Below are 9,780 nucleotides of genomic sequence, written 5' to 3' on the forward strand. Positions count from 1 at the left end.
AAGATTCAGTTCTAGCCTTGTGGCCAATCCGAGCCGAGTAGAGACGTCCTTGTTACCTTGTTACTGAGACCCAAATCCAGCGCTGTGAGAGTCTTGTTATATCGATTTAATGATATTACGGCGTCGCGACTCCGCAAGGGGACGGTCTTCAGCCAAGAAGACTGCCTCCTGTACCCAGTCCGTGTCTACACCACGGCCACGTGACTGTGCGTGAGTTACTCCCCCTGTCTGTCGTAAATGACGTCCTTATAAAGCTCCCCAAGACGCTCACCATACGTCTTCGGCGGCGCGGAAACCTCCGGGATACTTTACTCTCCGTCTTCCCTGCTTCAGCGAACCGATGCCAGAACTGATCACCGACCGATCATCAGCATAATAGAAATGATAGAAGCAGAAAAGCAGATATCTTGGCAACGGGCGCACACTAATTAGTCGTCATCCCGGAATTAGTAATCAAGACGTAATGAGCCCGTAACAAGGGTCTGGTGTTCGTACTCCCAGGGCCGGCTGGGTAATTTAGCCTAATGAGGAGGCCATCAGAATCCATTTCTGTTGATTAATAATCAATTGTGGATGTAATTTCAGTGTCGTCTCTGGGAGAGGAGACAAAGTGCGTTTCACCCATGGGAACGTCACGCTAGAAATTGAAGCCGTCTGTCTCCACGCTACACGTGCTTTACACAATCATCTCGCCAACCGTGCGTATCAGATGGGGTGTACGACAAACCAACCCGCGCGTATCACCCGTATATAAACCCCGATACATCCGTATCAGCACCACACTACCGACATTTGTATCACCATGATAAACTCGCCAGCGTCTTTCATATTTTTCAGGCACGTAATTATTTATTTATTCATCCATTAAGTTTTTCTCAATCAATTCCAAATTACTTCTCTCTCGAAAAAGGTCAGATCTATTGTGGATGTCTCTCGTATTGATTCATGAGTGATTTGACATATTGATAATATGAATTACATGACGTATGAATAGTATGAGCACACATAAAAGCTTATCCATAGAATAATCAGACGATCTAATAATACACAACACCGGAACTCGAGCTTTTGACTGGTTTATTATAGGTTAGGCCATGTTGATTTGATTATATGGATGACATCCTCCGGGAGCCCCAAAACTGATGCGCGCGTGCGAATAAAAAAAAAGTTTTGCAAAAAAAAAAAGTTGTTTTCATTATGAAATCTACGTGGTCATGAGGGTTGAACAAATGGGACAGAATATGGTTTGGCGAATAATCTAATCTTCAAGTTCATTTCCTTACAATTTCGTCTTTTTTCGTTTGATTTTGGCATTGTACGACATTGGTATAGTTTTTACTTATTTTTTTGCAACTTACGGTATATTTTTGCTCATTTTGCAACTGTTTTGTACGATTTACAGTATGGTTGAAAACTTTTTTTTTTGGAAACGGCCGAAAATTCATGCGCGCGCGGATGTCATCCATATAATCAAATCAAATCAACATGGCCTTAGGTACCTAAGAGTGTTCCATCTACAGTATGTACCAAGATCAATCGGTAATAAGAATTAGTTTCAGGTGACCATTGCCCTGTTCTGTCCAATGTTATTCTTCTTCTTGGGAAGATATTTGTTTTTAGACATAAGAAATATTCTTTAAATCTGTCCGCTTTCAAATCCTTTGTTTCCTATATTTACAAACTAGAATTGAATATTGCATACAGACAAGATAAAGTACATAAACATAAGGGAAAATGGAGAAATTCTATACTGTATTTTTTGGTTAAAGATAGGTACACGTAGTAGGTAATTGTTACAGATATACATTTATAGGTAATTTGCGATTTATTCTAAAGGATAAATGATATATTTTTGTCAAAAGATTTAAGAATATCGGCTTTGGGGTTGCTAAACTGTTAACATTTCTGTCCCCGGTTTATTATTATTTGTTTTGTGGTACTACATGTGTCAGTTATAAAATTTGCCATGCTTTTTTTGTTTCATTTATCTGAAAAAACTCAAATAAAGAAAGATTAAAAAAAAGAATTAGTTTCAGTATCAAAGCTAAGCGTTTCCTAGTATGTATTATATCATATTCAGTGTTGCTTCCATGTGTGAGAAGTACTTTGCTATTGTTGTGGGGGTGGACGAGGGTGAAAGTTAAGGGCATCTTAGCAATAAAGATAAGTTCATATTTCTAATGGCTTTAGACAAACCTTCGATTATAAAACACATCTGTACTTATATCTACATCGTTACTAAGAAGCGAGAAGAAGCCGAATTATCGTAATTATTAGACTATATGTCCATAGTACATAGAATTAGCACTAGCTTGTACATTGTATATATTCATTGCAAACTGTGACGTCTTTCCTGTGACCTGTACTGAAACCAGTGGGTGTTTGCGTATACGTACAATAAAGGTCTTCATTCATTCATTAATATGCCAAATATAAAAGAAGGTTGTAATGTCGAGGCGTTTCCTTGTGTGTATTTCGGTACAAATATCCAGCTAAACCGCTGTTACACGAGTTCTCTGATCTGAATTCGAACTTCATACACCCACCCGGGTGGCCCTGTCCCTGTCACACTGATTTCACGGTTATTATTGACAGTTTTACAGATAACAAGGAGTTATTACTTTGTACCTGATTCGCCAGGAGCGAAGTGTTACGCTGGGAATCGAGAGAAGCGTTGATAACACGATCAGGACGGAGGATCACTTTACAATTCAGTTATTGTCATTACTTTCACCAAGAAGGTTATGTTTTCAGAGGCGTTCGTGTATGTGTGTGTGTGTGTGTGTGTGTGTGTGTGTGTGTGTCTGTAAACACGATAACTTGAGAAGGCCTTGATGGATTGTCTTGATACTTGGTAGGTGGGTAGGTCTTGATGAGACCTGAAAATGATTAGATTTTGGACCCCCTAGTGGCTTGTTATGGTACTGCAACTGAACTTTCGGTTTTGATATCTCATGATCTAGACATGCTAGGGTGACGAAATTTGGATGGTCGGTAGCTCTTGTGTTGGGGAAGAAGTGACGTGAGTTTGGGCCCCCTAGCGTTCTTGTTATTGGTTAAATCAGGGGGAATAATCTATAATTTGTCAGTCACAACGATAAACATCATTTGGCGAACTCTAGTTACCTATGTGATGTTTTGTTCATGCAAGGAGCTACTGTTTGGGTACTTACAATACTCTGTCGGCAACTGTAGTGAGAATGGATACCAGTCCCGGATACCATATTGTATCTGCATTAGGTCACAGCAAGTAATTTTTTATGAATGACACCAGCGGGCGCATGCATTAATTTTTGCCTGATTTTGGAGAAAAAAAAAACACAATAAATTTTGTTGCCCTCTGACAGTGGTCAACAAAGATGTACATGTCTGTTGCCATATGCCGGAACGTGGATGGCCAAGTAAATATAAAAAGAGGAGACAAGACAAGGCTCTGGTTTATTGTTTTGTATTTTACTTTGATGCAGTGATGTATTTCATTCCTTTTATATGTGATATTCCCACTGAATCAAAACCATGTGTATAACGATTGAAAACTTTTATTTTTCAGTGACAAATGGATGTTGTAATAGTTGCAGTAAACTTAGCACAATGCAAGTATCATGTCTTGTTGACCCTTGAACGTGCACTTTCATTTTTCCTAATGAGGTGGACAATTCATCATTTTCTTTGCATTTTCTCCTTTCTTCAAGGTTTATGTTGTCAAAATTTGAAAGTGTAGGAATCTTCTTTTTTTTGTCCGCCTGGTTTTGTTCCCCCCCCCCCATCGCATTAGATTTGGAGTCGCATTAGATGCGGAGGATGTCATCCATAAAACTTAATTGCTGTGGCCATACGTGAACTAGCTTGGGTGTCAGAGTATCAGCCTGGCCCTCCGATTTCTTTGGTTTAAAATAATTGGCCCGTGAAGCAGGTCGGAATCACAAGCCATCCAAAAATTATCATTTACATAATCAATCTAATTTAGAGATGACAGACCAGTTTAAGTCATTCTTGTAATTTTTCATTGTGGTTTCTTTTATCGCAGATGAAATATCATATGATAATAAAGAGACGTAGGCCATTTAACAACCATTTTAAAAGCGTTGATAAGTTTATTCATCTCAAGAAAGGAGAATCATGTCTGTTTGTTATCATATGCATGAAGAAATTGTTTAAAAACTGCTTTTGAATAAATTATGTTGATGAGCTTCAGTGTATATAAAGCAGTTGCTAGTACATCTGTACATTGTACCAAGGACATTATACTGTATAATGTCCTTGATTGTACTATTCTTTTGTTTGTCGTTTGTCATCTAAACATTTATGGGGTGCATATCGGCAGCTGTAGTGGGTCTGGATTCAAGGCTACGACTTTGTGTCTGCATGGCCTGGTTACCACCCTCCATAGGTGACATGCCAGGTCTAACTCTGTATCTGTTCTGTCTCTGAGAAGTATTAGTTCGCCTACTGGAAAGATACAGAACTGGAGGCTACATTAAAATAACGCGTTAAAAACTCTTTCCCATCGCCGCGGGGCCTGCACAGGAGGCTACTGGCATGCAGGGAACCGGCTTGCGCTAATTCGTGTGGACGGGCTGGCAGTACTCCCAACATAGATATCGGGAGCTGGCGATGGTCTACCATCACGATGGTGTGACTGCCAAACTAGTGTCTTCTTTGGTTTAAAGTTTGGCCCGTGAAGCAGGTCGGAATCACAGGCCATGCAAAAATTTCATTTGCATAATTAATGTACTGTGAATGGAATGCAGACTACTAGAGGCCAATACTGCGTTTGTGTATTGTGGTTTCGTATATCGCCGATGAAATATAATATCATGATAAACAAATATAGATCAACTAGCAACCCTTTCAATGTGCTTGTAAAATTAAATTTCTCATAACATGATAAAGTATACCTATTCAGTATGATATACATGAAGAAATTGTGTCAAAACTGCTTTTCACATAAATTATGTTGATGAGCTACAATGCATCCGAAGATACTAGCAGTTACTTTCATTTGGGCGTTTGCCATGTAAAAAATAAGACTCACGAGGTGGATTGAATAAATATCTTGGTATCATTCCTAGATATTGGAAACGAATTTTCCTCCTGGACAGGGAGTTTTGAAACAAAATTTCTGGGGACAAGCAGCCGCTATTTTCTCACCCAAGCAATACCCCCTTGATCCAAGCAGATCTTTTGGTGGCAAAGACAGTACTCAACCAGTAAGACAGTATCCACCCGTCATGGTCACCGAAATATCTGCTAGAAGATTTCCTCTCTCACAAGATTTTTACTGTTTTTTTTACGAAAGATGTGACAGGTGCACCCACCTGTTAGGATATCCCATAATCCCCAAAAGAACGCATGCGCAACAGCAGCCAAATCAAGAAAATGGCGGGAGCTGAAAATGGAGAAATCGTGGACTCCGCGGCGGACCGGCCCGAAACTCCCAACTCCGAGTCCCAGCTCAGCGGGGACGGCGACAAACCCGAGCGGCTGAGCAAGCTGCCTCTCACCAGGATCAAGGCCATGATGAAACTGGACCCTGACGTCACGCTGGCCAGCCAGGAGTCCGTCTTGCTGATATCGAAAGCTACGGTGAGAACGCCCCCCTCCCCCTCCTAAACATAAACACACACGTACATGTGCCCTCAAAACGAACTAGAACCAGATTCATTGTACGTGGATTGGCCAGAATGATGTATTCCTGATATTCATGAAATATTCTGTATGCTGTCTTTGTTTCAGGAGTTATTTATTGAAGCACTGGCGAAGGAGGCATATGTACATGCCAGGCAAGGCAAGAGGAAAACACTTCAGAAGAAAGACATAGGTAATGTCTAGCTGTCTTTTACTTTTAGGATGCACATAAGGCGTTTACTATCAGTACATAAAGTGATAGTGTTGAACTTACTGTTTATGTGCTTGCAGTATGTTGTCATTGTGTAGCAGATGTTTAATAAAATGTGGTAAACATATTAGCCTTGACCTGATGTTTTCTTATTTCGTTTCAGATAATTCCATAGAGGAACTGGACTCCTTTGCTTTCTTGGAAGGTATGGGAATATTGTTGTAGCAAAGTTGAAACACTCTTAGACAACGGCTGTGTATTGAAATTGAAAATTATTTCACAAATACATGATCAGTCATCATTCTGATGATTCGTCCAAGAGATGCCAAACCTCGGTCATATGGATGGAAGAGCCTCAGATTGTTATTGAACCCAACATACTGATAGAGTATAGATTTGCTTACTAGTTAGGCCACACGGACTTAATTTTATTGATGACATCCTCTGAAGACCCCCAAACTAGTGCACACGGGCAGATAAAAATTAATTCCAGCCAAAAAACCACAGGAATACAAAGGTGCTATTTTGAATTTACAGAAGTACATAGCTTTTATGATAAGGCAGCACATGCTGGCATTTATACATGCAAGTCAGCACTGTACTGAGGTCTTCAGTTCTGTGGAGCTTTGGCACCCTGGGTGCCATCCTCCGTAGTTTACCGTTGGCTATCTATTGTCACTAGCTACCATGGACTGCAGAGGTTGGCACCCAGATTTTTTTTGAGAACATGCGAAAATCAATGCGCGCACGGATGTCATCTATAAGATTAACTTAGTGTGGCCTTATTGAAAACATTATTTATAGAAAGATTGGCAGCAGAATTAAGAGACAAGACAATTGTGGTTGTTTCTCCTAAAAGTATTCTTGTTTATTTTTGCAGGGACATTGGACTGATTGGGAAATGTGTGGCAAAGAGTCTGGCTGCTTCACAATCTTTTAAACTTGGACTGGGACTGATTCCGACTGAATATCAAGAACTCTTACAGATACTGTACATTCTTGTTCAAGCAGAATTTGAACCCTGAGTGTGAAAAACTTTCCTACCTTTGTTAATATAATTAGATCATGGGCTAATTTTGTAAGGAGAGTATAGCAAACTGCAACAAGATTCTCAAGAAAGTCTATGTGGATGTACTATTGTAAGGGCTGGAACACAATTGTTGAGTGTATTTTCAAATTATATCTATAAAAGTTGTTCTGTTACAGTTCATGTAAATGACTTCAACTGTTGTAAATAAAGGAGGTCAAGTACATGCAATTATGTATATTTCTTTCTTTTTTCCTATATGGTGAACAATTAATTTTCATTCCATATTTTTTCTAAAGCAATCTTGATTACCATAGGCTAGTGAATGAATTTGTAAATGGCACCCTACAGTTTTCTCCTCTTTGTGCCATGACTATGTTGTGCTGCATTTAGTTTCTGCTGCAGTTCACCAATGGTCCTCTTGAGGGCACTTTTCTCCTGCTCGCTCTGGTTCTTCAGTGCTTGCAGTTTCTGACACAACAGTAGAAGAGATTAGTCTCAAATAACAAAGTTACAAGAAATTTACTCACCACATACTGGTAAAAATTTCATAAGGAAAAATTGTCTCAGTCAAACCAGTAGAATGAAATGTCCCATACCTGTCTGAAGATCTCATGGTTAGCTGAAGACGGGCCCCTCTGTTGCTGCTGTAGTGTTGCAGTCTGTTTCTGTAGTTTTAGTAACTTGCTGTCATACTGCAAGGATAAAACATGGAAGTATTAGGGAAAAGTTAAGATGAAAACATACAAAAGAAAAATTAACCAAAACAACAGAGTGTGTGTGTGTGTGTTGGAAACTTGAAGCTGATTTTTAAGAAAAACTTAATATATACCATTTATTCTTTTCAGTTACCTAGGAAAGACCTTCAAAATTGTGTATACATGTAGGTAACCACTGAGTCTTTGCTGGACTTACTGCCATCTTCAGCTGTACTATCTGTGAGTGTTTTTCCCTCTCTGTGTCCTCCAACTGCTTCTGTAGCTGCTGAAGTTCTGAGTTCTTCTGCTGAATGGACTGCTGCAGTAAGGCGCCTTCCTCCCTCTCTGTATATGTAGAAACAAGATTTAGATAGGCATATTGGTAATATTGGAACGAAAGGGAGGGTAGGTTGGAAGTTGTGTAAGGTGTATGAGTGCATATGTCATGAAATGAAATATGTATGTTGAATTTTGACTGCACACCTGACACCACAAAAAAAGGTCTTTTATGCTCTTACTTGCTCACACAACTTCACCGTCCAAATTCCTTGTTCGAAATCTTTTTACAGTGACAGTTTCCTCAAACGGCCAAGCTTTAGAATTCCCTCTCTGACAAGTGTTTCCCACCAACCCACAATCTACAGGCTTTCAAATCAAACATTCACCGCCATCTCTTGACATAGCCATGTTTCTCTCATATTTCTAGTTCAATGCCAAGAAGTGGTCGTATAGGCCTTGCATTGAACCACTCCGTTAAAAAAATAACAGGTTGGTAGAGTGCCCATTATTTTATGAAACAGTAGTTCAAAATAAAAGAAAATACATACATTGATATTGTTTGCTGTAGAATCAGAAGGAAGGCACCATTGCTTACTTAGTTTGGCTGCATTATCCTTGAGCTGCTTCAGCTGTTCCTTGTGTTTCTCCTTCACAGACTGCAGAATTCGGCTGGACTCTGACAGCTCCTTAGAATGTTCCTTAAGAATGTTCAACAGATTATACCAACATTTTGAGAAGTTGAGAGGATCATAGAGATCATTTTGAGTCAAATGTTGCAGGTAAGAGAATGTAGCAATCAGAAATAAAAACCTGTTTAAGGTTGTCCAACTCAGCTAGGATGTTGGAAATCTTATCCTTAAGTTGCATGTTCTCATCTGAAAAAGAAACGGTCAATAGAAATAACTAGTCACATTAGCTGTACTTTAGAGACGTGATGACAATACATGTACAACTACATGTACTTGTCTCGTGGTGATTGTATTTTTTCAATCCACTTGGTAGAAACTCGTAATTCTGGTCAAAAAGGACAATATGTTCATAGACCAATTTCCCACAGCCATTGGAATGGAGAATGTTTATTATCCATCGATGAAGTACTCACCTTCCAAATCACATCTTTTAGCCACTGTGCCTTGTAACTTGTCAACAAGACCTTGTAACACACTGATCTCTGCAAGAAAAATTAATGAGTTTTGGTGTCATAAAAAGATATTTCCTAGTTTAATAAATTTGAAGGCAAAGTGAAAATAAAACACATTTTTCCATGTCATTGATCATTATAGTCACTGTTAATGAAGAATCACAGTAGTTTTTATGCAGAATAACTAGCCTACCATCCCTCCTGGCCTTCTCGTTGTCTTGGCTTGCCTGTAGCTGCTTTGTCAGTCCTCTCACTTGTACCTGTAAGGTGCTGTTTTCTTGAGCAACCTTAGTCGTAGCCTGTGGAAAGGGATTAACCAAAGTTTATATTTCATCACACCCTATAAAGGGCGTTACACAAATGTTGAACCCACCCTGGACATCAACTGGACCGTCCCTTGACTTAAGTGTCAATCTTACTTTTAGCCCTTTCATGTGTAAATCTACATAAAGTCCGCCTCAAAATAACACGTACAATAAAGTATGAAGGATATTACCCCTTTCTCACCTTTTGCCAAGCTGTGAAGTTCTGAGCCAACTCGTCAAGGTCAACCTGTTTCAGTCCACACGGAGAAACCATGTCACTGGAAGAGGTAGAATATTTTAAACTCAGAAAATTTCAAACACTGTGGCTAAAGTATACTTCCCTTTGGGACGACTTTGACCAAATATGTTTTTCGGACAGTAAAACTTTCTTCGAAAAGTTTTAGTTCCCGCTGAAAGTCAGATCGAGGCTGGAAGATACACAACACACTTTCCAGGGATATCAGTTCGCTAAAACTTTCTTAACAACAAAT

General features: G+C 39.4%; 2 protein-coding genes across 2 annotated transcripts; one reads left to right on the forward strand and one right to left on the reverse strand.

The window, feature by feature from the left end:
* Positions 1-5,366: 5,366 nt before the first annotated feature.
* LOC109476141 (DNA polymerase epsilon subunit 4-like) lies at positions 5,367-7,097 on the forward strand. Its single transcript, XM_019777037.1, has 4 exons — positions 5,367-5,586; positions 5,737-5,821; positions 6,003-6,044; positions 6,720-7,097. Exons 1-4 carry the CDS (start codon positions 5,380-5,382, stop codon positions 6,731-6,733), a joined length of 348 nt encoding a protein of 115 aa, XP_019632596.1. The 5' UTR covers positions 5,367-5,379; the 3' UTR covers positions 6,734-7,097.
* Positions 6,909-9,639, reverse strand: LOC109476142 (nucleoporin GLE1-like). Its single transcript, XM_019777038.1, has 6 exons — positions 9,492-9,639; positions 8,946-9,014; positions 8,439-8,541; positions 7,782-7,909; positions 7,466-7,561; positions 6,909-7,337 (listed from the first exon to the last, which is right to left on the reverse strand). The coding sequence occupies exons 1-6, from the start codon at positions 9,561-9,563 to the stop codon at positions 7,212-7,214; spliced, it is 594 nt and encodes a 197-aa protein (XP_019632597.1). The 5' UTR covers positions 9,564-9,639; the 3' UTR covers positions 6,909-7,211.
* Positions 9,640-9,780: the final 141 nt, after the last annotated feature.

Source organism: Branchiostoma belcheri, unplaced genomic scaffold, assembly GCF_001625305.1.
Source record: "Branchiostoma belcheri isolate BF01 breed outbred unplaced genomic scaffold, Haploidv18h27 scaffold36, whole genome shotgun sequence".
NCBI lineage: Eukaryota > Metazoa > Chordata > Leptocardii > Amphioxiformes > Branchiostomatidae > Branchiostoma > Branchiostoma belcheri.

Bases quoted from the DNA above. Each gene is read 5' to 3' on its own strand.
- LOC109476141 (XM_019777037.1), top strand. From the start codon at position 5,380: ATGGCGGGAGCTGAAAATGGAGAAATCGTGGACTCCGCGGCGGACCGG. The intron at 5,587-5,736 runs GTGAGAACGCCC...TCTTTGTTTCAG, and splicing joins TGCTGATATCGAAAGCTACG to GAGTTATTTATTGAAGCACT. The intron at 5,822-6,002 runs GTAATGTCTAGC...ATTTCGTTTCAG, and splicing joins ACTTCAGAAGAAAGACATAG to ATAATTCCATAGAGGAACTG.
- LOC109476142 (XM_019777038.1), bottom strand. From the start codon at position 9,563: ATGGTTTCTCCGTGTGGACTGAAACAGGTTGACCTTGACGAGTTGGCT. The intron at 9,015-9,491 runs GTGAGAAAGGGG...TTTTTCTTGCAG, and splicing joins ACTTCACAGCTTGGCAAAAG to AGATCAGTGTGTTACAAGGT. The intron at 8,542-8,945 runs GTGAGTACTTCA...AACATTCTTAAG, and splicing joins TAAAAGATGTGATTTGGAAG to GAACATTCTAAGGAGCTGTC.